At 39.6% G+C, this 27,167-nt stretch overlaps 1 protein-coding gene across 2 annotated transcripts; it reads left to right on the plus strand.

The window, feature by feature from the left end:
* The first annotated feature begins 676 nt into the window (after positions 1–676).
* On the plus strand, positions 677–26,800 carry baiap2l1a (BAR/IMD domain containing adaptor protein 2 like 1a). 2 transcript variants are annotated; one of them, XM_069691347.1, is made up of 14 exons: positions 677–917; positions 2,278–2,353; positions 2,560–2,646; positions 11,952–12,013; positions 12,152–12,223; positions 12,425–12,559; positions 16,203–16,355; positions 16,476–16,619; positions 17,052–17,178; positions 17,744–17,957; positions 20,541–20,594; positions 20,702–20,852; positions 24,270–24,310; positions 24,448–26,800. In XM_069691347.1, the coding sequence occupies exons 1-14, from the start codon at positions 867–869 to the stop codon at positions 24,518–24,520; spliced, it is 1,440 nt and encodes a 479-aa protein (XP_069547448.1). In that variant the 5' UTR covers positions 677–866; the 3' UTR covers positions 24,521–26,800. The 2 variants fall into 2 exon arrangements, with proteins under 2 accessions (XP_069547448.1, XP_069547449.1); XM_069691348.1 differs by having other exon boundaries at positions 20,705–20,852.
* The last annotated feature ends 367 nt before the right edge of the window (positions 26,801–27,167 follow it).

Raw genomic sequence — 27,167 nt, forward strand, 5'->3', positions numbered from 1 at the left:
TGTGTGTGTGTGTGTGTGTGTGTGTGTGTGTGTGTGTGTGTGTGTGTGTGTGTCAGGGAATAGGGGCCATAACCTAGCAACAGTGCAGCCCTCTGTGTCCTTCTGTGTCTCAATTATCCTCCATAGACAAATATTGGGTTTCATACTTTCCCAAAAAGCCCTCAAAAGGCCCAAACTGTCACTCCTGTGGCTAGAATTAAGTTTCATGTGGTGACTTAAAGTTGATTGTGGCTTTTCATCTGCTGGGCTACATTGCCCCCATGAAGCCATGGACAGTCATGTTTTACAGTAACTGCCAGTCACTTGTTAGACAAATTGAGTAGACCTATATATTAGTCGCCTATTTCTTCTATCACTGCGTTGATTTCACAAGTGCAAATTGTTGTTTTAAGGCGCCCTCTCTCGGCCAATCGGAGTATTTCATGTGACCACCAGAACCCAGTGCCAAAATGCGTCACGTCTCCATAAGTTTTTTTTTTCTCCCTTAACAAACACCAGTCACCACCTTATTGCTTTTTATTTCACCACCTGAGCTCTTAAATCTGTAGCCTATTGCCTCCTCTCGTGACGCCATGGCACCCTCCCCCCCCCGCCCTCATCACCCACACTAAACACACAGGGAAGTCTCTCGGTGTCCCAGTCAGTGCGTCCGCCGCCAGCTGCCGAGCATCTCCTTTCTGCCCACACGGTGTCCGGGTGCAGACAGGGAGCAAGACCGGCTGTGTGGGATTTATTATTCGGAGTTAGTGAACACCTGGATTACCCAACACCTTTTTTGTTTAACAATTTTTTTATATTGTTGTTATTTTTGTTTTATCATTGTTTTGTTTTTTTAATTTTGGGGGTTTAAGAAACAAGCTGCCATCATGTCTCGGGCTCCGGATGATGTGAGCAAGCTCACTGAAAGTACATACAAGGTAAGTGATACATTCAGCAAAGAAGGGACAAACTGACCATTTTTACATGGGCTGTTATGACTAATTCTCTTTATTATAAGGCCGAGAAGGGAAATTCGCACGTCATAGTTAGTTTTTTTGTTTTGTTTTGTTGCATTGGATTGATGTCTGTAAATCAGAATGAACTGCTATAGAATCGTTAAAGACAGTCAGCGTGTGCCTGTGTTTTTATTTTTTTGAAACTTGTCACAGTTTTATGCCCTTTTATGGCCTCGTTTATTAAATACCTTTATTCACGTCGTAAAAAGAATCAGTGGTGTAACTGAAACTTTCTATTAACAAGTGTAAGAAAGCCTAACAAAACAAATACCACTCCAGGGACACACCCTGTTATTTAATTAAATACAGGCTTATAAATCACAGCAAACCACACTGTTGTTAAGAAACCTCTGTGTGATGTGACGAAGGAAGAAAGTTTTTTTCCCCATCAATTAAGCAGTTGTAGTTCATTAACAGACCGAAAGTTATCCTATCAGTAATTTGATCAGGAGTTTAGTCAAACTGCAAGTTAATCCATTCAAGTTGACACTGCAGCTGCTCACATGGGATAAGTAGGATGTCTGTATGGTTGTCTTCTTATCTCTGAGAGGACCACATGTCCTCATAATTCATTTATTTTATACAGTTAGAAATTTATATATTGTTGGAATGATAATTTTATATTAGTTCTGAATGTCCTCTCTGCTTTAGCAGCACAAACTGTGTGTCTGATCTGTAGTGTGCCACAGTTTCTGCTGGGAAGGAGAAAGAAGGAAACCAAGGAACCTGTTTCCCTATTTTCTTCTCCTGTGCTCTGTGTTTTCTCTCCATGTAAAGTCATACCTGCCCCTTTTTGTTCTATTGAGGGCGTGCCAGGGGAATAGAGAGAGAGAGACAGGGAGGTGAGCAGCACTTGATTGTTGAGACATTTCAATAGAGAGAGAAAGAAAGGGGAGGTGGAGGGGGAGAGTGATGAGGTTGGTGCCACAAATAGCTGCAACTTCGTGTGGGACTTCGCTCTTTTAAAGGGAGTTGCACAGCATATGTGAAGGGTCAAGTCAAAGATTGAAAGTTTTATTGTTCTCACATGGTGATATTTATAGAGCAACAGCTCAGACACTTGCACTTGTTTTCATGTGTTTCTCTTCTCCACCCACTCCCACGAAAATAGACTCATGAGTTTTATTATTCATTATTTAAAAAAAAAAAAGAAAAAAAAAGAAATGATATGATATGTTTGTGAGTGAGGAAAAGAGAAACACACTACAAATCTGTGCGAAATCAGGAGAAGCTGTGGTTCTTTATTTCATCCACCACAATGTGTCTCTACTCTTTGCCCCAGAATGTGGTGGAGCAATTCAACCCAGGCCTGAGGAACCTGGTCAACCTCGGGAAGAACTACGAGAAATCAGTCACAGGTAAACAAACACCTTTACACAGGACAGTACGGGATGCCGCTCGCTGATCCACAGGTCCTACAGGGAACCCTGTTGTGCATCAATGTCTGCTGCTGCTCACATTCCTCTGCTTTAAACAGAACTTTCACCAGAACTCAAAAATATCCTGGAAATCTTCTTTAACAGCCTCTGACTTGATGATGTTTGTCTCTTACCCTCCTCCAAAGCAATGACTCTTGCTGGAAAGGCCTATTTTGATGCAGTGTCAAAGATCGGAGAAACTGCCACCGCGTCTCCAGTCTCCAAAGAGCTCGGTGAGTCTCATGCAATTCAAGTTTGAATCTACCTTCAAGGAGTGTAATCTCAAAGGAGTGTCTCTGCTGTAAGACTAGAGCTTAAAAAAAATGAATCTAACTTGTACTTACGTTTATATGTACTTAAAGGAGTCGGGTCACATTACTGGAGATGCCGTTATTTGCTTGCTCCATGCTCATATTTGCATATAAATGGAAGAGTACAGCCAGCAGCTGTAGATTTTGCATAAATCTTGGAAATTGAGATACTTCTTGCCTGTCTCTGTCCATCGCTAACAAAATCTACCTACGCTCCTCTATAGATTTAATTAACTAATTAACATTTATACTATACTATACAAAAGTGTTAAAAAAAAAAAGACAATTAGTAGTTTTAGTGAGATTACGTGACAGATTATTTCTTGCCTGGAAACTGAAGATGACTTTGAAATTTACCTATTGCAACCTCACAGTAACAACAACACTCCCAGAAGCCACTGCTCCATGACTGAGCAATATTCGCCTGTAAAATCACATCATGTTGCTTTGTACGGCTCAAACAAACAAAATATGGTTTAATTATTGTGGTTAAGGGGTCAAATTTTGTCACTTTTGGACAGAACCAGGCAAGCTTTTCCCCCTGGTTTTGGCTATATATCGCATAGACGTGAGTGGTATCATATCTTCCTCTTAGAACAAGTAAACGAATCAGTGCACCTCCAAAAATGTCAAACTGATTCTTGGACATTATCGTGACATGATGAAAGGGACTTTTTCATGGAACTGAGCGCTTATGTTTTACCTGTTGGATGACAAAAGCAGGTTGCCATCAAAAGTTTTTCTTGAAGAAACTTCATCACGGTAATATTTAACCTGCATGTAACCGTCATCTCAATTCAAGTAAAGTACGAACAACATCTGGAGATATAATTTATTGGACCCTCAAGGCACAGTAGCAGCAGAAATGTATTATTCTGTACTGTCAACATCTTATTGAAGTGTTTCTTCTGTATCTTTTCTGAAGGATGTAGAGTCTCGTTTTTCATCCATCCTATGAGTCATCTCCAATTATTCTGTTAGTGCTAAAGTCTGGAGCCGGCATACTTTGTCCAGGGGTCTTAATTTGTCACTTTTACAACTCATCAAGCCTTTTGTATTATACTGAATCACTCCTTAATGCAGGGATGTGCAAATTGACCTCTTGAAAGCTAAGGTTCATGTGACAGGCAGAAAATCAGAGCAGGGTGGTTAAAATGGAAAGATAATGCTGTCATTTTTACCCCTGGAAAATTGTGAGGACAGTGAATCTTTCTGTCCATTTACATCATCATACATAACTGTCATTTTTCAAAACAGTTTCTCTTCTTTTGAATGGCATTTGCATTACTTCAAGCCACAAACCAAATTTTATGAGATGTCAGACTAGATAAAGTTAGATAGAGAGATGTTCACAAAGCTGTCACTGTGTGCAAGAGACCAGATTAGGTGTGTCTATCATGTTTGGTGAAAATGTAAATAAAGGAATAAGGAAGTGACAAAAACACCATGGCAGTGTAGTGCCAAGGTCTGAAAATGAAACCATAAAGAATACAAATGGAAAGTCTTGTCAAAAAAAATTTCTCAATCCCAGGCAACCCAGATGAGATTTTCTGCTTTTTATTGTTCAGCCTCAACCAAGTCTTTTAATCATAATGTGAAATAGCTCTGTTGGTCCAGAGCACAGAACGTATTAGTTTTACAATAACCCCTCTGAAACTGTCAGTTTTTCTTGGTCTACTTTTCTTACTTTTCTTGGTCTACCAATAGAAAATTGGCCTGCGTCCATGTCACGCAACTGTTCAACAAATCCACCTCAGACATGCGCACAATCTGGCAAAATCCATCACGCAACAATAACACTGTTGTCTGTGTTCTTGGTTGTTTGTATATAATATATAGATATATACTGTACTGTATATACTGTATATACTGTGCATTTTATATTTTTACTGCTATTTTATTGCTTTCTATTATTCTATTATTATCTATTGCTTCCTGTATGCTGCTGTAGTGAAAAAATGTCCCCTCGGGAATTAATAAAGTAACTACCTAACCTAACCTAACCTAACCTAACCTAACCTAACCTAACCTAACCTAACCTAACCTAACCTAACCTAACCTAACCTAACCTAACCTAACAAGGTGCCTCAGGTTTAGGCACAAAAACCACAAGGTTAGGTTGAGGAAAAGATCATGGTCTGGGTTACATGTGACTTTGCCGCAAAGTTTAGCTTTGTTTAGGCCCCAAAACTACCTGGTTAGCATTCGGAAAAGGTCAGAGTTTGTGTTACGTGCATAAGTTAATTTGTGTTATGTATGTTACGTAAATTAAAGACATTACTTTAAAAAAATCCAGGTTGATTTTTGTTTCTCACAAACTCAAAGGCCGGTCTCTTTGGAGAAAGTCCTGTTTTGAAACCATTGACCCACTCGTTGACCTCATTTCCATGTGAACATTTCCATCACATGATTTGCTTCTTTCACAACCCAGTCTCAAACATAGGCATCACAATTGTTGAGCCGTTACTGTGAAAACAGTGTTTTGATCAGAGAAAATTTAAATCTAAAATTGAATAGGATAAAAGCTGAGAAGGCTGTCGTATTGAAACAGGTTTGTGGTTTGAAAAAAAGCTCTCTTCTTATTTACTATGATCCCTGTTACTATAGGTAAAATGTATGAAACCCATCTCGCCACAAATTACCAGCCCAAACAAGTGAATTCTGTATCTTGACTTTTAAGATAAAACTAATTTTTATGTTTGGTGCTGAAACATTTAATACGATCTGAGACATTTCCTGCTCTGCTGGAATGAAATGTTGATCAAGTTTGTTTGGCCACACCTGTCAGCGAACAATGGCAGCATTTCATCACTCCATTAAATAATGTGTTCACGTTACATGGTCGTCCCATGACGTTGTCACTGCATACCAAACATGAAACTGCTTCCCAAACATCACACAAGATGCTGTGTTGGCTTTGCTGTGCTTTGAGCATGTGGAAAGTCACAGATGGCAGCTTCAACCTTGAAAATTCAGTGTTTGTCAAGTCTTGGCTTTTTACAATTGGACAACTTTTTGGTTAATAGTAAGAGGCCAACTTTTTTGGCCCACCATTAGTTTTGTTTGCTACAGCTATCCTGGAGTGTGTGTAGTCTCTTTCTGTGTGAGTGTATCTCCATGTATGAATCTTTTTATCTTTTCGAGACCTTACCTTGCACATGTTTTGACCCCTAACATAAAAAACCAACCCCAAAATCAAAAGCTCTGCTTCAAGTAAAAAGCCTCGAAAGGCCCTGAACTCCAGACTCTGTAGTCATTCCTCGACTGCCTGGAAGTAGACAACGAGACGGTGTGAATTCTCTCACCCACCGCAGCGAGTAGAACAGCAAACACGCTGAACAAACAGTCCGACAGAGAAGACTGTGTTCCCACCACTGATCCTCCTCGTCCCCCGTTACTCCGTCTGCCTCTTCGAACTGTATGAAAATAGGAGAAAACTGACTTCTACAGTGTTTGTGGTTGTTTATCACGGCCTCAAGTGAATCTTTACTCCATCTCTGACAGTAGAGTACTTGATGTGGGCACTTTAAACTGTAAAAAATGACAGACCAGATGCATTACTGGCTACTTCTCTGCTGCAGACACCTGTAAAGATTTTCATTCTTTCCTCCTTCTGTGAATGGTGTGGTGTAAAAAGCACTTACGTCAAAGACGTTGGCAGGTATTTGCAGAAAGCCACCTGAGGCTTTTACTCTGGCGCTGCTCTTTTTTTTGTCCACATTCTTCTTTCAGATTGTTGCTATAATCCAGGTGAAAGTGTGGTAGAAGAATGCTTTTTAGCCAGCTGTCTGAAAGAAAGCTTAAAAACTATACACAGATGAGTGAAAGTATTTCCCTGTGCCAGTGTTCCTCGGTTCTTTTACTTTGCTAAATTCACAAAAAGTAGCACCATTATTCGTCGAGAATTCATTTGATAATCTTGTTGCTTGAATCATTTATGATAATAGCCAACTTCTTGATAATGCTGATCAAATTTGACACCCGGGAGTGGCTATAAAGAGAAAAAAAATTATATAAACGCTGCGAGATACTAAATCCTGCGCACCAAATTTTGTGGCTCATGTGTGCCATCATATTTATTAGCTACTCACTATAAATACATTGAGTAAGTAACCGTTTGCTTTTGTCGTAGCGTGAAACGCTTTCTCCAAGAGGTGATATTATTGACATAGATGTCGGGGTGTTTTCTCATGATCTATCTTGTAATAGTCTTGCATCCAAGATTTAGTATCTCGTGACCTCGATAAAATTTTTTTTCTCTCTCTTTCCCGAGCCCCACAATATTGATCTCCCTCCATCACTAAATGCACCACATGCTAATTAGCTACTACTAGTTTGATATTGTTTGAATATTGGAAAAAATAACAACAACAATTATTTTACAAGAAATGTATTAATTTGTAAAGTATATTTTACCAGTTAAAAGTTGACTTAATATAAAGTCAGCGCTTGGTTCAGTACATTCAGAGGTTTTGCTACAGGCTAACTTTAAGTAAGCTTTAAGCAAATATTAGTGATGAATATGCATCTGTACGGAGTCAGTCTGCTGACTCTATGGCTCGTGTCCTTTTTACTTTTGTTCACCAAAGTAAAAAAAGAAAAGAAATTGCTGAGCCGTATGTCTATCAGTGTATTTAAAAGTCATAGTTTTCAGTGGGTGTACATTTAGAAGTTTCCTCTGCATGATCGCCTGACTGGACTCAGCGGGGAGTTGCTACTCCACTCTGAAAAGCAGCAGGTATTCAAGGACTGAAATTGTTACTTGGAGGATGAATAGCATGAACCCCACCCCTTCCACCTTTTCTCTACACTGTTTGTCAAGCCTCAGTTGAAATTGTTTTTTGCAGCACACTGTCAGCATGAGAAAAATGGTAATGTCAGCCAGTGATTTTTTTTTTTTTTCCCACTCTCTCTCCAGACAATGACGATTCAGAACTGATAGACTGCTCAGTGTGTCTCGCCGATAGCTTTTGCAACAGGTTTTGGCTTTTCAGGGGAGACATTTTTTCTGGTTGATGTTGTGGTTAATAAGGCTCGGTGACATTTCTAACATGTGGCTTCCAGACATTTTACAGGACTGCGTTACTACACACCATTTCTTCTATCAGTAGCCTACAAGATGGGCAATTTATCTCTCCTAACAAACACAACATCAACAGAAGCACAAGGTGGCTATAAATGGTCCCCAAAAGTCAAAATGCACCTTATCTCCTTCCCTGTTATATTTTGTGTGAGAACATCTGCAAACTTAGCAGACTTTGTCACAGAAGTACTCGTCTTCAACTTAGCAGTGCACAGAGAGAATGATAGAGAAGACTAGTTCTCAATAATGAGCATGTCTCCATTTTAAAAAAAAAGCCTCTAACTGACATTTTTCATGGCACACAGTCTGACACGGCACACTAAGAAAAGCACAGGTGAAGCAAATTTTGCTAACGATGTCACAGTTCCATTAAGTGTCCAGTGAAAGTCACCGTGGTGAGCCAGCAGACTCAGGGTCAGGGCCCTGGAAGCAACTCAACCTTAGTGGAATGCATTTATAATTTTTTTTAATGTCATCAGTAATACCTGCGCTTTTCTTGCTATGACAAGCCAAAATGTCTCCTGTGAAGAAGGTCTGTTTCATCTCCTTTTATTTACACCTTTGTCTTGAAGTGGGCCAGTTGTCTTTAAGGTTCAGCGTGTAGGATTTAGTGTGTGGATCTAGTGGCAGAGATGAAATATGAGGCGGCAGCCACCACCTCTAACCCTCACTTATGTGACTTAATTACTTACACAGTCAAACCTCAACTAACTTTTTAAAGCTATTTGATGCTCTATTTCAGTTTGTTGCATTAAATAAATCGAGATTTATTGTTGATGCTCAGGGCTGCATTTAGTTTTATGTGCTGTAGTATTAAATTGTGTTATGTGCTGTTTATGATGACAGGTCATTGCTCTATGTTAAGGCAGTTTTCACAGCTATTGATCTGCAGCAAACGCAGTAGAATGACTGGATGCTGAAATCATTAAACATTATTAAATGAATTCAAACAAAAAAAGGTTGCTTTTGTGAAATAAACTGATGATCAATAATCAAAAGCGGCATATTTGATTAGTAATAATGAATGCAGAGTGGAACCCAAAGTGCTCTAAGCATCGTCTGTGCACAAGTTTGTCACAGTGTTTGTGTAGGAACTAAGTGTATTCATGGGATACTTCTATTAGAAGTGTATCCCTCAAACGTCCACTTTAGATTGCATTTTTATTCAGTGGTTGACAGAACGTTCAGTGTCCATTTATTAGCTGTACTGGGGCTTTAGGTCATGCTGTGTGATTTCATTGGCAAATGCAGTTTGCCGAGTCATCACGTGTGTTTTTGTTTCAGAATTTCTTTTTATTTTAAGACCAAATTTTACAAAACACACTCACCTATGTGTCCAATTATTAGTTGTTCTGGTGGTTAGTAACGTAATGTGGTTTAGTTTTTTATTTAATAAGTGTCTTAAGTCCTTGGAATTGATTGGTATCCTCAAAAGTTAAGTAGCGATGTTTAAACAGAGACGCTGATATTTCCATCACATGACACATTGTTTTCCTCCCAGAGGGTGATTAGCCAAAGTCACCACTCAGTCACTGCAGTAAATTAAGCATTAATCACAGTGACATCATCTTGATAGCATTGAGGGAGTAGCAAATCCATGGTTACCGCCAAACACAATCTCCTCCCAACAGCACTGGAATATGTGCAACTGAGATACCATTCAATCCTGATTCACATATGAGGTGTCCATGTTTCGTCACAAAAAGCCTGCGTGGACAAGCCCAGTGATACATCTCAGTAAGACGATGACCAATGGCGGGTCCGGGGCTAGTTGATACAGGAGATCATTTGTGTACTTGGCGAGTAGCGGAAGGATTGTCAGCCACTAAAAGTGGTGAAATAAAGAGAAAGCGTGCCAACCAGGTCAGCTATCAGTGTTTGTCCTGCCAACACCACCTCATATTCCTTATTTGACACCAAATAGGCAGGGTTTGTGTTGGTACATGGAATTTCCAGCTCATAAAAGGCGTTACCTGTCGAGAATGTAGAAGGCGTTGCTCTTTTTTTCTTTTTCTTCTTTTTTTTCCTTTTAATCAGCAGTGTTGTAAAAGAGGCATTCGACACAGGTGGTGCAAAGATCACGTTACAAATATATAAATAAAGTCCAGTTTTTAACCTTTAAGTATAACACCATTAGAAATGTCTGTTTAGATATTGGTTTCTGCTTAACTTTGAACTATGTTCGACAACACAGTTGGATTAGGAGTTTTCAGTTGTGTTTATCTTTACATTCACCAAGCTTTATACTCACAAGCACCCGGCATGTTTCTGATTCAGGTCAAAGTTCATTTTATTTTAGTTGTAAGATGCTGCATCTGTAATATACATGATACATTTTAGGTGGGCAGGGTTTAATGTGTTCTTAATCATGAATCATAGGTAAAATGCATGAATCATGGATGGTGTAGTTTTCCACAAGTATCTTTTATCAACCTTGTATTAACCAGTGTAAAAAAAACAAACCGGTGAACAATACATTGATTATTTGAAATCATGGAGGGGAGATTAGATTATTTTGGTACTTAAAATCCTCAAAAGAGAACAAATCACAAGCATCAGACATAGATGGGAGACAAGATATAGAAAAAGAAAAAGCTACTTGTGCTGCTGTTTATGAATAGTAGTCCAGTAGATTGTTTAGCAAAGTACGTATTTCTCATAGACTTATATTCAGTTTTAATTTATTTCCGTGGAGAAAAAGCCTTTTAAGTGTCACTTCTCTCACTTTTTTTGTATACTTTGCCTCTGTGAATTCCCTGCAGTTTTCCATGTGTCAGATTAATGCACCTTATGATGACTATTTGTAGCATGTACCCTCCCTCAGATTCACACCTTGCTCACTCCAAAGGTGAAACCTGCAGGTGTACACTGGCCTCTTTGACCCCCCCCCCTCTCCCACACACACACACACCCAAAACCCCTCCTGGCCTTTTCTCAGCCTCCCCTCTTCAACGCCGTGCAGTCTGTTGTCGCGGCTGTACAAACAGCTCCACGTCCAGTGCCACCCCCACGTCCGAACACAAAGGCGGCATTTACCAGTACGTTCTGGTGACCTTCAGAGGGCAATGTTGTTGTAGCTGCACGCTGCCTGGCCGGATCACAGAAGTGCAGCTCTGTATCCCCAGGTCATTATGTTTGTTTTGCTCTGTGCAGAGGGGGGAGTAATGTCAGGTGCCGGTCGTTCAGGTGCAGGTGTTTAGGTGGAGTGTGCCGACTCGGGCAACTTTTAGACATTTTTCACCCCAAAAATCCCAAAAACCTGGCACCTGTGCTTTCTTTACTTTCTTCTGAAGGTGTTGAAATCCACGTAGGTTGTCCTCTTCTGCTCTTCTCCCTCACACTGACACAGTCACATGTCCAGATATGATGTCCAGTAAAACAAACTGTGTTTTTGCAGCTTTCACCAGAGCATTGTGTCCTATAGTAAACCTTGAGTCTAGATTTCACCCTATTGTGATAGAGGTAGCTCTATAAACCGCCTCGCTACGACTGTCCACTTCTGTTTACAGTATTGACTCACTCCCATTGTTTCGTGTCATATGCTGCTCTGTCTGTGCTGTAGCCTGTCTGTGAATGGAGACTGTTCTGTATCTGACTGCACAATAACAGAGCGTTTCATAGAGATTATTTATTGACGGCTGTTCAAATATTGAAAGGAGATAAAGTCATGTGTAAAATATGGGCTGTCAAGATGTATGCAATGCTTGATGGAAAAAGCAGGCTACATTTGTGCAGTAGGTTTGGAAAGTGTTAAACATTGATGGTTCTTTTTCATATTATAGATCACATCCACTCTTGAGTCTGTATATCGTTGTACACTTTTTGGATCTCTGGTTTTGAAATGCTTGCTGTCACCTACCCCTTTAAAGGAACAGTTTAACACAGTTTTTGGAAGAATAGAGAGTTTGCTACCGCTCTCGTTTATCTCCAGTAAATATGAAGCCACAAACAGCATCCAGTTTGCTTAGTTTACAAAAAGACTGGAAGATCTAGCAGGCTCTGTCCAAAGAAGACATTGATAGCCTCCCAGCAAATTTAAAGCTCATTAATGTGATGCATCTGTAAATGAAAAAACAACCTGCTGTAGTGTTACATCTTTTCGTTTAAATTATTCTGAAATACTTGTTTCTGATGTCTGTTCTAGGTGTGGTTCTGATGGACATTTCAGAAACCCACAGGAAGGTCCACAATGAACTGGAAGAGAACGTAAGTAGCTTTAAAGGATAAGTCTGGTCCTGTAATTGTTAATACTCAATAGCTCAACCAATTTGCAGCCTTTCGCATTCTTAGGTCCCATATTTGATTTGTGTTGCAACCGGTGTAAGATGTGTTTTCTCTCTGCAGCTCAAGAGATTTCACAAAGATATTATTACAGAGCTGGAAAAGAAGACAGAGATGGATGTTAAATACATGAATGTAAGTGTCCTCTTCTGTACACCGATCCATCCTCCCTCTACTTCTCAGAATGTTTTTATGAACACATTTCATGGAGACAAAACTGCTTCGGAGGAAAAGATAATGATGATGCTTAGGTTCCTATTTCAGCATCTCACATCTGAGGAACGTTTGTTCCATAAAAGCGGCAATCTGCTCATCTTCTTAACTGTCTGACTGTAGGCCACCTTCAAGCGCTATCAGTCAGAGCACAAGCTGAAGCATGACTCCCTGGAGCGCTCTCAGACAGACTTGAAGAAGCTGCGGAGGAAAAGCCAGGGAAAGCACTCATCCAAGTACGAGATCAAAGAGAATGAGGTGAGACCGAAACCCAGCCGACTCCATACCTTCAAAACAGAGCGTGTACAAATGTTATGACTGGTTTTGATTGGCTGTTGAATGTTTCTGCTCTGATGCCTCAAAAAAAAAAAAAAAAAAAAGAGAATATGACGGTTTGGAGAGATGCGGCTAAGATAGTCCTACACATGTGGAGGTAGTGGTTTTCATGTGAGGTGAATATGAAACTAGTCCTCCAACCCATATGACCATATAAGGTCATTTGTTGCTACCATCAAATCCTGCAGTGTTTCCTACATTAGTGCTCCTGCAGGTTTGTGCACAAAAGCCCTGTGGTTAGGTTTGGGGAAACGTGTAGTGTGTTGAAGTTATTATTACCTGAAGTTATGCAACCTTTATCGTCGTGGCAACAATTAACAGGGTTTAAAAAAAACTCCCGATTGTGGTTGGAAACGGGAAACGAACAGCAGTCTCCATCCATCCAATATATTATAAAGACATGATCTGAATGGTTATTTTGTTCAGGCTCACATTCATGTGGATACCACGACAAATAATTTTAATAGAATTTCTACTGGCATTGTTTCCATTTTCACATATTACACCACAACGTAATGCAGCGTTAAGATGTCGTGGTCATTTCACGTAAGGTCAAAGATCATTTGATAATGAGACACAAGATTGTCGTTGTTGATACGACTGCTAAAGGTGGCTTAACTTGAAAATGTATCTGTGGCTGGTGATGAGCAGCTAAAGGACAGTCTTTGAATAGGTCTCACTGGACTCAAATTCCAGGTTTTAAAATTACATAAGATTATCATTAATGCTCTCTTATACAGGGAAAACCATCCAGATGCCACCATGTCTAAAGCTGCTTACAGATACTCTGTTTTTACATGAAGTACATAATGACCTTTATACCAAGGCTGACTGTGTTCAACTACAGGCTGTGTTTTCATTGAAGGCACACACACGCCCAAATTTGCACAAACGCAGGTGTGTCTGCAGGCACATACTGTAGTTTCAAACCCTGATGACATCCAGGTTGTAGTCGATGTTGCAAGTCAGACTAGTCTTTACTGACCAGGGCACAGTCCCATAAACCCATAATGTAGATGATTTATGATGATAATTAAAAAAAACAATTACGCTGTGAGTAAACGCTCTATTTAGAAAAAGCTTTGATTGGTCACACAACTAGTTACAAACATCATCAGTTGACCTTAACAAGGCCATTTCTTCAGAATAAACATAATACTTACACTTTACAAATCTTACCTCGAGTCTAGTTGCTCATTTAACTCTCGGACACATCAGGATACAGCAGCCTTCAACATTTACTGATTAATGTGTGGTGTTTTAGAAAGGAGTTGTGCAGCATGTTATAATTTTAATGGACTTTGAATGCATTGAGGTGATTGTGAGTAATGTGCATTGAAAGACCATCAGCAAGTTTATGTCATGTTGTAATTATGTTTTCTTCAAACTATGAGAGAAATCAGACTAATTAGCTAATTATAAAACTTAAAGCTTTGTAATGTGTCTAAGATTGAAAACTATAAATTTGAAGTTGGTGTTTACCTTAAATTAAGGATAAAAGCTTACTTCATTCTATTAAGTTGTTGTTTTGATATTTGAGTGTTCAATGCTACAACAATGGCCTCTTATATAAAAGAGCCATAGAACATACATAATAGCTATTTACAAGCAGATGTGGATAAACAGCAAAGTGCTCTCTCAAACTTGTATCTCAAAAATGTCTTTGGAAACACAGCTGTGCCACTGCGGAGAGATCACAAGTACACAAACACCACTTTGAAGTTTTACTGGTGCGTGTTGACATCGCCTTGCTTCAGTAGCTTTTTTGTTTTAGGCTGTTCGGTTGGTATATTTGTTGAAGTGTTGCTTCCAAATGTTGGGCATAACTGTGTGTTTACACCCTCCTGTCCGCTACCAACAAGCAGCCTGAACATCTCAAACACACATTTGCTTTGTAAATAATTTAGATGAGATAAAAGAGGAAGTGCGAAACCTGAGTAATAACTCATGTCTGTCTCCTTTTTTTCTTTATTTTTATTGACTGTTTTCATGGCCACACTTTGATGATGGATGGTGTGTAAACCTGGCTTTCATTGAGAGGTTTATACAAAGCCTTTAATTGAACAGTCAAGAAGTGACTGCAGGTTGTAAAAGGGATGTAGGTGTTCAGACTTCTAAGAGTCGTTTTGTCTCTGCTGCTGCACTCACTATCAAGTCTTGTTTATCTTTGCACTTGAATGGCACCTTTTTAAAGGACACCTGCACAATAAGTTGTCATATCTGGGTGGAGGTTGATAGCCTGATCCTGTTTCTCATGCCGAGCTGAAACTGGGGGCCCCTCCTCCCTCAGAATTGACCTTTTCATTATCTGATAAAAATGACACCGGTGGACGACGAGGGAGACGAGGCTAACCGGACAGGTTTCTAGTAATCATGCGCGGGGCTCGAGTAAGCCGCTAGTGATGAGCTCATTCCAGTCCGTCTGCTCTTTGCCCTCTCGCTGAGAGTCAGGGAAGTTGTTTGCGGCGAAAATGGGGAATGATTCAGCGTCCGAGAAAATGAGACCAGACAGGAAGGGAAGGTCTTTAACACAGCCCTTAGAGACAGACTACTTTACTGTCACCATGACAACCTGGGGAAAATGGGAGCGATAGGGGCGTGGGTGTAGAATAAAGGGATGAAGGGACGGGTGAGAAGACCCTTTTTTTTTTTTTTTTTAAAGAGTTTGATGTCAGGTCCACTCACCCATTCACACTGCGTGACAGGCAGACTCCCTCTCAGGCTGTCTGTGGGGAGGGCGGGTCTTTCAGTGCACTGATTTGGTCTCCTGCCAAGTTGAGATTGATCCCGAAGCAGCAGGAGACCCAAATAGAGTTAGCACTAAGTGCAGGGACTTTGATTACAAAGCTCATTAGTGCGTTGATTTGTGAATGTGATCTGGGCACACAAACATTAAGAGGGAGCCATCAAGGCACAGTTTTCAATCTCGGGTCCGACTTAAAGCAGCACAATCCCCCAACTGATGCTCCGAGGTGGTGGCGACTGCAAGATAAACATGTAGTCAAGAAAAAAAAAAAACACCGATAAGCTCAATCTTTACCAATAAAAACAGATCAAGTTTAAAAAATATTTTATTAGCGCTGATAAGAGCGACAAGTTTTGTTTAACACTTGAGGCTTACAGAAAGTTCATGTTATAAGTATTGATGTTACTCAGGTGTGTCCAACTGGCTTGACCTCAATTAGCAGTTAACTAGATGTAATTCAATACCATGAACAGAAAATCAAAAGAATTGCTAAAGTAATAGCAGTCAAAAAATGAAATAAAAACAGATGAAAATAAATAAGTAAAACTAAATAAATGTAATAGAAAATTGACAATGATAAAGAAAGAAAGATGGAAGGAAAAGAGGAAATGGGAAAAGAAAAACATTTAATTAGTATTTTAAGTTTTATTATTATAAATCACCGACTTCCAAACCGTTGTGGTTTAATTTGGTGCACTTGGTGTTCACTTGTGGAAAATCTTCTAAATGCATTTATTACAGTGTATCTCATGTCATCGCTGCTGTCATTAATCCCCTTCTGTGACCTCTTTGCCGTCCCGTGACCCCGAACCTCCGCAGTACATGGAGACCATCTCGTCGCGCCAGGTGGACATGCAGAAGTTCATCGCCGACGGCTGCAAAGAGGCCCTGCTGGAGGAAAAGAGGCGCTTCTGTTTCCTGGCAGACAAACACTGCATGTTCTCCTACCAAATTAGCAACTTCCACGAGAAAGTAAGCAGGGACACAGATGAGGCCAGATCCCACCAATCCACCCACCCACCCCACACCTTCCACAATTATGGATTGTCTAACACCCGCTCTGCCCAATTTTTTCCCCCCTGGCGTTTCCAGGCCAAAGACATGCTGGCTGTGAAGCTCCCCAGCTGGCAGGAAAAGTGCAAGGACATCACCGAGGTGCCGGACACAGTGGTGACCATGATAGAGGAGCTGTCCAACACCCCAGAACAATCACCGCTGGTTGAACGCTACAACAAGGTGAGTTTGGATCGTGAATGAGGAGGATAGAGATCAGGATGTTGGTTTTTACTCTCTCACATATTACTTTGTGTTTCATTTCAAAAGAGACTTGTTGCTATTGATCACATGCTTTGCTATCTTCCTGTGAGGCTTTGCTATCATCCTGTTGTATCAGATGGATACTCTTGTGTAAAGTAGTAGGACATCATCAGCCGGCTGCCAGCGAAGGGACATCCTGCACGCGCTGTTGTGTTAAAGTCCATTGAGTGTTTTTGGCCACAGCTATTTATTGCTGCGTAGGAGGAAGACGATTAGCTTCAAATCCAGTAACGTCTGTCTAAAATTAGCGCACTCATGTGGACTTTGTCCTCATGAGGTCATCCAGCCATAATGCTTGTTACGATTGAATATGGTCATAACTGCATCTGCTGTTGTTTGTCATCTCCTCAGAATCACATAGCTTCAAAGGGGCCTCCTCCTGCTCCACCGCTGAAGGCTCAGATCAGTCCGCTCGCCAATATGTTCAGCCAAGAGCCCCAATCTCCGCTCTCCTCATCCTCCTCAGACCACAACTTGGGTAATGATGACTGCTTAATAAACATGTTTCACCCATAAATGATGAATGTCTGAGATAAATCACCTGGCCATGATTCATTAAAACTACAGTGACCAAATACCTTTAAAACAAATGTGGGGCAAAGAGTGTTTGTGTGGGACACGCTATCAACGCTGAGAGACAGTCCAAAATGTTTGTATGACTATCCAACTTAGAAAATAAACACAGACAATATACTATGCAGGTTCCAGGATAAGTTTAAGATAAATACGGAGGAGCACATAAAAATGCTGCAAATAAAGCTGGGCTCTAGGTAAATGAAGGTTAAACAACACATTTTCATGTAATATCTGTCTGTTAAATAAGGCTGCAACCAGCAGCTGCTACGCTCAGCACGAAGACTGCAAACAGCCAGTCTGACTCTGTCTGAAGTCTTCATGCTGTGCTAATTAGTGGTGAGCATAGCACAAAGCTGCTGCTAGCCTCATATTTAACCGACAGATATAAGAGTAGTGTTGGTCGTCTAACTACAGAGTGAATACACATATTTGTCTAATCTGTTAGTGTGACTCTCCTCTGCCTCCAGACCAGGGCAGTCTCGGAGAGGGCAGCTTGCCCCGGTCGGCATCCCAGTCATCGGGTCTCGACGTGGGCCGGAAGACCAGGGTCAGGACCATCTTCCCCCACACGGCGGGCAACAACGACACGCTCCTCAGCTTCGACGAAGGCGACATCATCGCTCTGCTCCTCAAGGAGGAGAAGGACGGCTGGCTGTATGGAGAGCTGGAGAAGACACGGCAGTGAGTCTTCAACCACCTTCTCACTCAGTGATATGTTGATGGCTGACAGGTGACCGGCAGGATTATATGCCAGACTGCTCACGTGGAAATGTTAAAGACCCCCCACAGTGAAAATGAAGTTTTTAACCTTGTTATCATGTCCCTGAAGTTTTTTTTTTTTTTTTTTTTTTTTTTTATGCTACAAGACATGAGCAAAATATGCAGCTCACTCAGGAACTGTAATGTACCAGTGACGGTCTTAAAAACATGGATTCAGACAGCCAGGGTTTCATACATCACATACCTGAGGAACCAATCAGCTTACACTAATCCACTTACACTGCGGGGCTTTCCCTATCATTGAGCTGCAGGTGAGCGAAGGAGGAGTGGGTGGAGATGTAGGCGGACATCATTTTCATAATCATAGATCGATACAAACTAAATAAAGGTGTAGAGTTACATCTAAACCACTTTAAGGCATTATGGATATATTTATTTTTCAGTTTTGATAAACAATGATGAGCTTTTAGAGTTTTAATCAAAGTCAGAAGAAGAAGAACTTTGATGTTTTTTGATTTGGTTTAGGTTGGTTTTTTTTCATGATTAGTCAAAGTTAAGTGAACTTTTATCTCTGGTTTTAAAGGATACATTTTTTTTATTCTATAATTTTCATATTGCCTACAAATCCCATGCAAAGACCAAAACCCACAATGAACCAATCCTCCTTACAAGCAGTGAAAACTATAGTACCCAGCTGTTTCGGGAAATTGCTTCACCTGTTTAAAAAATTAAACTGCATACAGTATTTGTGACCATTTTTTTTAAAGACTTGTGTGTCAAGAGAAAACTAATTTGCACAGGCTATAGGGAGGTCAGAGAGCATTGACAGACTGGTTTCGGACTTTTTCTGGTATTTGTCCACAAAAAATAAAAAAAAAATAAAAACATAAAAATTAAGAAAACATCATAAAAAAATATTAAATTATGCCAGTGTCATCGCTTAACCTTTGGATCACAATACAATATTTGGAGTTTTTAATGCTAACATAACTAAAACTGAAGCTTTATTGTGGAATCTCTCCCTCACATACTTGATTTCAATGTAAACAACTGTTGGCACACCCACGAGATGAAATGTACTTTCATTCCAACATATATGCAACTGCAACTGACACACAGGCGTTTTTCACATAACTCAGGTGGCAGTACGAGTCCCTGCTTCGTGTTTTGTTTGTTCATGTTTTGCTGCGCTAATACATCATACCTGGAAACGCAGAGTATGTCAGGTATGTTCAACACGACAGTCATAAAGCTCTGTGCGTCTCTCTCTCTCTCTCTCTCTCTCTCTCTTACACTCCTGCCCTGCCTAACAACACCACACACGGTTGTTACTCAACAATGAACAAATCATTTTTATTTTACTTCCTACTGACACCTGATGATAAGTCAGACAGAATTAAAAAAATTTTTACAACAGCTACATGTGAGAAGGAAATGTTTTTCTCAGGCACTGATTCAAATTCTTCCCTGCTTAATATTCTCCTATAAAAACATTGCACCATTCACTTTGTCTCTCGTTTTCTCTGATTAACCTGTTTGAAAATGTTTCCGTACAGCAAATTGTGTTTTGTTTAAGTAGCTGCAGCATGAATAGACCTCTAAAGTAGCCTTTTAGTTAAATAATTACAATCATCCTCAACTCCTCACTGGATTAATTAAGTCTCCTAATGCAGGATTACGGAGTGCTCACAGTTTGCGTCAAATGTTTTTTGTTTTTTTTATTCCCACTTTGAAAGGGAATAACACAAGCCTTATCTGCTCACTGTGTTTGTCAGTAACCTGCCTGTCGAATCAAAGTGGTTTTAATGCAGTCAGTGGTGGGGGGTTTTTTGTTCGAGAAGAAGACATGTTGGGATAAATCATAGGACATTCTGTTTCTTAGCAACAAATCCAGCACATTGGTCTAGTAAGCCACCCTTTTTTATTTTTCTTAAACCGTGACTTGGAGACAACTTCTGAGCCTTGCTGAAGAAAATCTTTGCATCTGTCAAATATTTTGTGGCTTATATGTGCATCTTGTTCAAGTGTGTTGTCTGCAGCCGTCAACTATTTAAACTCCCAAACCCTTAAAAAAACAGATCACTTGCAGTCTGTTGTATGCATGAAAAATGGGGAATATCTTCAACAGACGCATTTACCATTTTAGAAGAATTGATTTTTGGGCATATTATTCTATTATTATGCCACCCAGGCTGAGACGCACTGATGTACATCATCTAATACAGACATAGAGATTTATTTCTGTCGTCAATCAAATAGTTAAATTATTACTTTCAGCTTTAATATATATATATATATATTTTTTTTTTAATGTTTTATTGCTTAATCTCTCACTTTCTTCCATATTTCTGGTTATGATTTTGTCTTTTGAGTTTTTAGCCTTGGCATTTGTAGCTAAGCCTTTCTGTATATTTTTAAAAGAACCCTAGAGATACTAGTTATTCCCATGGTAACCTTTAACGATAATAATCATTGATCAGTAAATTAAGTATGACTCATGATGTGATATTGTTTTCTGATATTGCGACGTGTCTCTGTTATTAGGCGGGGCTGGTTTCCCTCATCCTACTGCAGACCTGAACCATATTTATCAAACAGGTAAGAAAATATCACCGCACACCAGGAAGTGAATCATCGAGTTGTTTCACAGCTGCCGTTTGATACCTTAGACACCTTTGTTTTAAGCTGTATGTCATACATCTCAGCAGCAATCTCGGCACGCCGGTGCGTAGCCTGAGTGTGGTCAGTCTGACGGAGCGGCAGGAGGAGGAGCCGGTGCTGCTGCCGCCGCCAGACTACAGCGACAACGCCCCCTCAAGCCGGGTGGTCCTCTCAACGCCTTCGCCACAGAACACGGTCAGTACCAGCACGTAAGCACAAAACCACATCATCTGTTGCAATTGTTAAATCAGTACAAGATCCTTTTTTTTTGTTTAAACATCCCCATTTTGTCAGACTGTTTAATCACATGGAGCGGCAGCAGAATGTACCATCTCCTTTCGCTGAGGCACATTTTTAATATAATCTTTTGATTACAGAAAGAGACAAACATTCACCCTTCAGTTTGATGGTTTAGTTTGATGTCAAGCATCTGTGACTGCTGGAAATGGTGTGAGCGAGTCGTGTGCAGGTTAATTATGTAATTGTAGGACTTCTAATAAATACATTTAATGTTTGCTAAAAAAAAAAAAAAAAAAAAAGTGTAATCAACGTTTTAACCAAAGATTAGGATAAACACAGGACATAGAAAACAAACTAAAACATGGGCTTCAGGCTGGGGAATGGCACTGTAACATACTAATATAAAATGTAAGTTTACAAAAAATAACTGTTTAAGGCATCTTTATTGTGGGTCAAGATGGTCGGTTGTTGTGCCTAAAAGAGGCTCTTCTCTGAATAACGCAACATTTTTTTAATAGTCCAATTTGCTGCTCCTATTATGAGTTATTATTGCCATTAAACATTTGCATTATCAAGTATGGTTCATGCGGTAAGACCGTCTTGTTATTTTGACAGACCAGTAATCTTTAATATAAGGAGTCTTCTGTCATACCTGCAGCTTTGTCAGGTTGTACTTTGACACAGATGCTAACATGCAAGTGACAAAGGAACGCACTCTAAAGTTAATAACCCGACTTGGACAGTTGGAAAAACCTCACCAACACTGACCTCAAAATCCAAGATGGCTGCTCCGGGAAAGCTCTTGAGTTACTGTTTGAGGCCTTCAGGCTTCGTCATCAGATGTTTCTGCTAATATCAGCTAAATTGAAACACTACATAAACAACACTTTTCAGTGTTTTTCAAAAGCCTGCCCTCCTTCTCTAAATCTTTTGAATTGAACCACAGGACAAACAGGATGTATTTTTAGTTACAGCATTGTTACACATGTGGGAGCCATTAACAATGAGCTTTTGTTATTTCTGGAACAGAACCCGGAAGTTAGGTTTCACTCGACTCTTTGTTTCACTTTGCTCCACAAATGTCAGCCTTTACTTCAGAGGAAATTTAAAGGAATCCCAAAACTCATCAGGATGCATCGCTGGAGTTAAATCCAATAGATGTTTAGGCAGGATAAACACTGCAGTATGCAGAGCCATTCTGAAAGCTAAAACTGTGGAGTTTGTTGTGGATCAGGCACTTGGTATACTATAGTGGATCAGCTGAGTGGTCAATAGCAGCTGCCATGTTTTACTGTCTGAAGGTGTCTGTCACATGTCCTACAAAAGGCCGTCCCACTCTTCACGCCCACACCACAAAATGCCATCACACTGGTTGAACTTTTAGTCTGACTAATCGAGGCTTATCAACATCTCCTCCTGCGCAGTCATCGCCTCCACACCCTTAAAACAAGCCTCAGCCAGAAACACACCTCAATTGCTTTATTCAGTAACAGGAAATCCACTCTATTTATCTAAATGATTATTTCCCTAAAGAATGTGTTTCTACTGATGCAAACACAAATGCTGTAGAGGTTCTGTTAAAAAAAAAAAAAAATGGAGAGACTGCAGGAGAAGGAGAGCATAAAGGACAAGAGGGTGCAGACACAGTTTCATTTTGTGGCCACACTGTGTCAGCTGAGTGAGAATGAACTATTATCTGTCCAGCCAGCCGACAAGCCCAGGCACAGTTCTTCCTCCCGTATCACCTCCGTTATTGCTCTGCCTGTACTGTACTGCCTGTACTGTCCTTTGTATCTGCTGCCTCAGGTGTTCACCATGAAATAAACTGCAGGGAGAATTAAACCCTTCCTACACACCTCCCATCCCACGAGTCTCACATTTTATAATCTTATTTAAGGAAGGAATCCAGAATGGATGAAAATATTTCATAATGCCACATATTAAAAGTAATTCACCCTCCTTAAAACATTTGTTCAGATTAAGTCAGAAGGCTGACTGCTCTTACTAAATCGGGGGTCTCAGTTTCACTGGAAAGCACTAAATTGGTCAAAGTGTTCTTCACTACAAAAAAAAAGACACTAATAGCTATTAAACAGTGTTGTCGGGTATATTATTATTTAATTATTTTCTTAATTTTACAATAATCTATACTTTTGTATGATCAATAATTCTACTGCCCATTGCAGTCAGCACCCTATGTAGACTTTTGACACTTTCATATACATTAAATTCAAACAGGATAAATCCTTTTAAACACAACAATTTTGGAATCTTTGCATCATGAATTGGCTTGCATTTGGATAGATTTGACATTTTAAGACTACTTACTACCAAAGTGTGCAACAAATATTGTAAAAAAAACAAAACACTTTTATGCTATTGTAGGAAAAAAGGGGCATTTAACGTAGGCTAGTTAGCTGTAATGTTATATCAGTCAGGTTTTAACTACATTTGGACCAAATATGTTTCATTAATTCCTAAGTTTGGCTTTGGAGGGCAGAACTGTATACAGATGTGACTTTCTGCCAACATTGAGCTGATTGATACTTATTCCACATTGCTGCTTGCAGGGAAAACATAACTAATCTTAATCTCTTATTGACATATTTTTGGCAGTTTAACTTTTATTTATTTTGTATATCCCTAATGAAAGCTTTCTAAATGGAGGCATATCAAATAAGGATTCTCAGTCAAATTTGGAGTTCTTTAAATTCACCAAATGACCTGAGGCTTAAATTTAAACATAAATGTTGGATACGAGGATCATTTAATCACAAATAAAAGTGTGTTGAGACCAAATAGACAATGTGGAATGCTTTTTTCCTGTAATTAGTAATCAAAACAATAAAGAAGTCTTGTAAAATAGATGTTGTGTACATCTATGCACCTAAAAAATACAGTAAAATCAGTTAAATAGCAGGTCTCTATCAAACCTTGTCACACACACTGAATAAATATTGATACAATCTTAATTTAAGTACATGATCTGATCTGATAAAAACTGAGGGGGCGGGTGGGCACACAGTGCGGGTATTTATGTGCCTCAACGTTATCGTCTTCATGCTCACTTGGCTCTAAGATTATCACCGTGCTCAGGTGAGAGAAAAAGAGGAGTGTGTGTGTCTCTTGCCAGCCTTTCTCGATTGTCTGGATTCCAGACTTGCTGAGGTTGTAGCATAACTCTGTGTCAAAGCTCTGCTGCACCACTCGGGTGTGTGTGTGTGGGGGGGGTTATCAAACCAGTCCGTCGACTCCTACTTCCTTCACAGCTGGAGGGAGTTTTTGTTGACTGTGATGGTGTGTGTTGAATGTTGTCTGTCTTCGTCCACTGCATCTTCAAGGGTCTTTTTCTTCTGTTTTTTTTGACAACAGGTTTCTTTAGTCAATGGGACTGCAAAGGCTCCTTTTCTAGGGTGAGTGACCTAACACAACTAACAAAAATTCACAGATTTGTGCGCGTGTAAGTAAAAGTTGGCCTTCGACTCAGCAAATTATGAATATGATGTTACACCAGCTTTTTTTTAATTTCCCCCCCATTTTCATCCTGCAGAGGAGGGAATCCATTTGCCACGGTCAAGCTGAGGCCAACTGTCACAAATGACAGATCAGCGCCAATCGTCTAACACAGACCGAGAGGATTTTTCACCGCTGTTATGCCTTCAAAGGAATCATTGAACATCCCCTGCGACACACTGAATATCTCCCCCAACCTGACATCTCACCAGCCTGCATGCTCGTCTCTCTCAGTACCTCAGACAATCTGCTCTATTAAAGGGATCCACGTGGCTCAATGGTGTTTTACATTAGCCACAAAAAGGGAAACATTGCACAATCTGCATATGGAGAAACCGGACTTATGCAAAGCTTTGTGTACAAAGAACATGTTTGTTGTATGCATCAGGTTTGTGTAAAAGGGATAATTCACTCCAAAATGAAAGTTCAGACTTTGTCTAATCCCCTTAAAAGTTGCAATCAAATTGACAAATATATTGCATTTCCTGTGGCTGCTTCACAATAAAAGCCAGCACGTGGTTTGCAAGTTGCTTCTGTTGTGCAGCAGTGGCATTAAAGTATTAGGTCGCATATAGTTGACCAGGAAATTGTAATGGCATTGAGTTGAAAGAGCACTGTAAACAGCTGTTATCGCAGAGATCAGATTGCGCTGGATTACATGCACACATCATTTCCTATTGAATCTCTCATCTATAGGTAGCTCATGTCACCTACAGTAAAAACTACTATGTGAAGACAGGACAGGGTAAGATGATATGACACAAGATATTGTATTCGATTTTGGATCTCGTAATATTGTAATGTCGCTTTAGTGACGTCTTTTCCTGGTTTTAAAAGCTGCATTGCAGTAAACTGATGTAATTTTGTGAACTTACCGGACTGTTTTGTTATTTGCCTTTACCCACTTACTGATAATTATTCATCAAAAACCTCATTGTGTAAATATTTTGGAAAAGACACTCATCCCTACAATATCGTTCCAACACTGATATTGAGCTATTTGGTCAAAAATATCATGACATTTGATTTTGTCTATATTGCTCAGAAAAGATGTTTTTACTGAAAGTTAATTTATTGAGGGATAATAGTGTCCAAAATTGGGTGTGATTTCAAAAAGATTTTCAGAATTAAGACTTCAACTTGACAGAGATACATAAAACCTGCAAACACTTTGTGTTAGCCTTTTAAATAAGTGGGGAAAGGCACAGGCCCATCTTTTTCTGGCTAATTCAAAATGGAAGTAAAAGCCTAACGCAGTTGTGATTTTACAGTTTCTCCAGATTTGTTCACCACCACACTTTTCCACCGTATACAGTTTTGGACTGACAATAGCAAATAAAATAATTCAAGAAAAACAATTCAGAAAATTATTTGGCAACAAAACACGTGACTTTTTATGCTTGCATCTACCATATTTAAAGATGACTTTAAGTGGTCAGAAACAAATCTGTCAGGGCCTGCAACTGTCAACTGAGACACTACTGACATGCTTTTATGAAGATAAAGCCTGCATCTTTATTTTGGGGTAAACTGTCCCTTTAAGATTTTGAAAGAGGAACAGAGGCGGCCTCATAAAGTCTTTTTAGGCTTGTATGTGTTTGGATATAAAATGAACAGATGCAGATGTAAATGAGTGTGACCTGATACTGATGAAACAGACCAGCACCGAGGCTGTCTTCCTGACTTGCCAAAAAAAATAAATATATGTATATATATTTATTTTTTTTGTCAAATTATTTGTGTCTTTTTTTTTTTTTTTTTTTAAAAAGGCATTGTGATATACTGAAGTTGTGAGAATGAAGGGAGAGTGACATGTTGGGAAACAGGTTTGTCGTTTGAGTGAAGTCAAACAGTATGTCACTGTTTGAAATGAGGAGGCTATTTATATACATTAAGTTTGTATGAAATATTTAAATAAATATGTATCCAGAAGTCCACTCTGTGTGGGTGTCCCTTCAAACACGACAGCCACGGGGCTCAATCTGAGCCATGGATCCCACCCTGATTTAGATTTCAGTGCTGGTATGTATTTTAAATGGGTAAAAATTACCTTTTGATGAAGGGAAATATTTCCCTTCTCATGGTTTCATGTAGATTCTGTGCACAATACACAGTTTATGCAACAATAAAATGTCCTTTACTGGTAGACATTTGAATTGTGTGTGAAAAAGTGGCTCATTGTTTGAAATCTACAAAGTATTTTGTGAGGAAAAGGACTTTTATTTTGCCATGTATTTGCTATACTGAATGTATGAAGGGAAACTGATGAATGAAACAATTAATTGATCCACCGATGTTAGAGAACCCATCGTACTCACATAGTTCTTGCCACCTTGCTACTGTGTTGACCAATGTAGTCTGTTTTTTTTCTCTCAATAAAACACGATGAATCTGCACAGTTGATGTTCCCTCCCTTTTGTACTCTGTTGTCCTCTCAGTGACTTCTTCCTAATTGGCTGTTTAAAGTTTTTTTTTTTTTAAATCATTTGGCACACATTAAAGATCCAAGGACTGTTACTTTTGTAATCATAACAATTTTAAAAAGAAGACAATACAAGAACTGATGTGGGAAAGTCGTGAGAACGGAGTACCCAGACCAGAGGACTCAAACCAGCAGCCAGACATTACATGTACTCTGTGATATGATTTTAGGAGCTCTGCCCTCACTTTTAGAGTTTGTTCTTTTTTTTTTTTTTCACATTCTTCTATATCAGAAAGATCATTTTCTTTTATTGCAAGGCTGCAAAATCCGAGCAT

This window comes from Brachyistius frenatus, unplaced genomic scaffold, assembly GCF_029030835.1.
Source record: "Brachyistius frenatus isolate BFR_SWC_R1_liver_20210118 unplaced genomic scaffold, ASM2903083v1 Contig_11, whole genome shotgun sequence".
NCBI classification, from domain to species: Eukaryota; Metazoa; Chordata; class Actinopteri; family Embiotocidae; genus Brachyistius; species Brachyistius frenatus.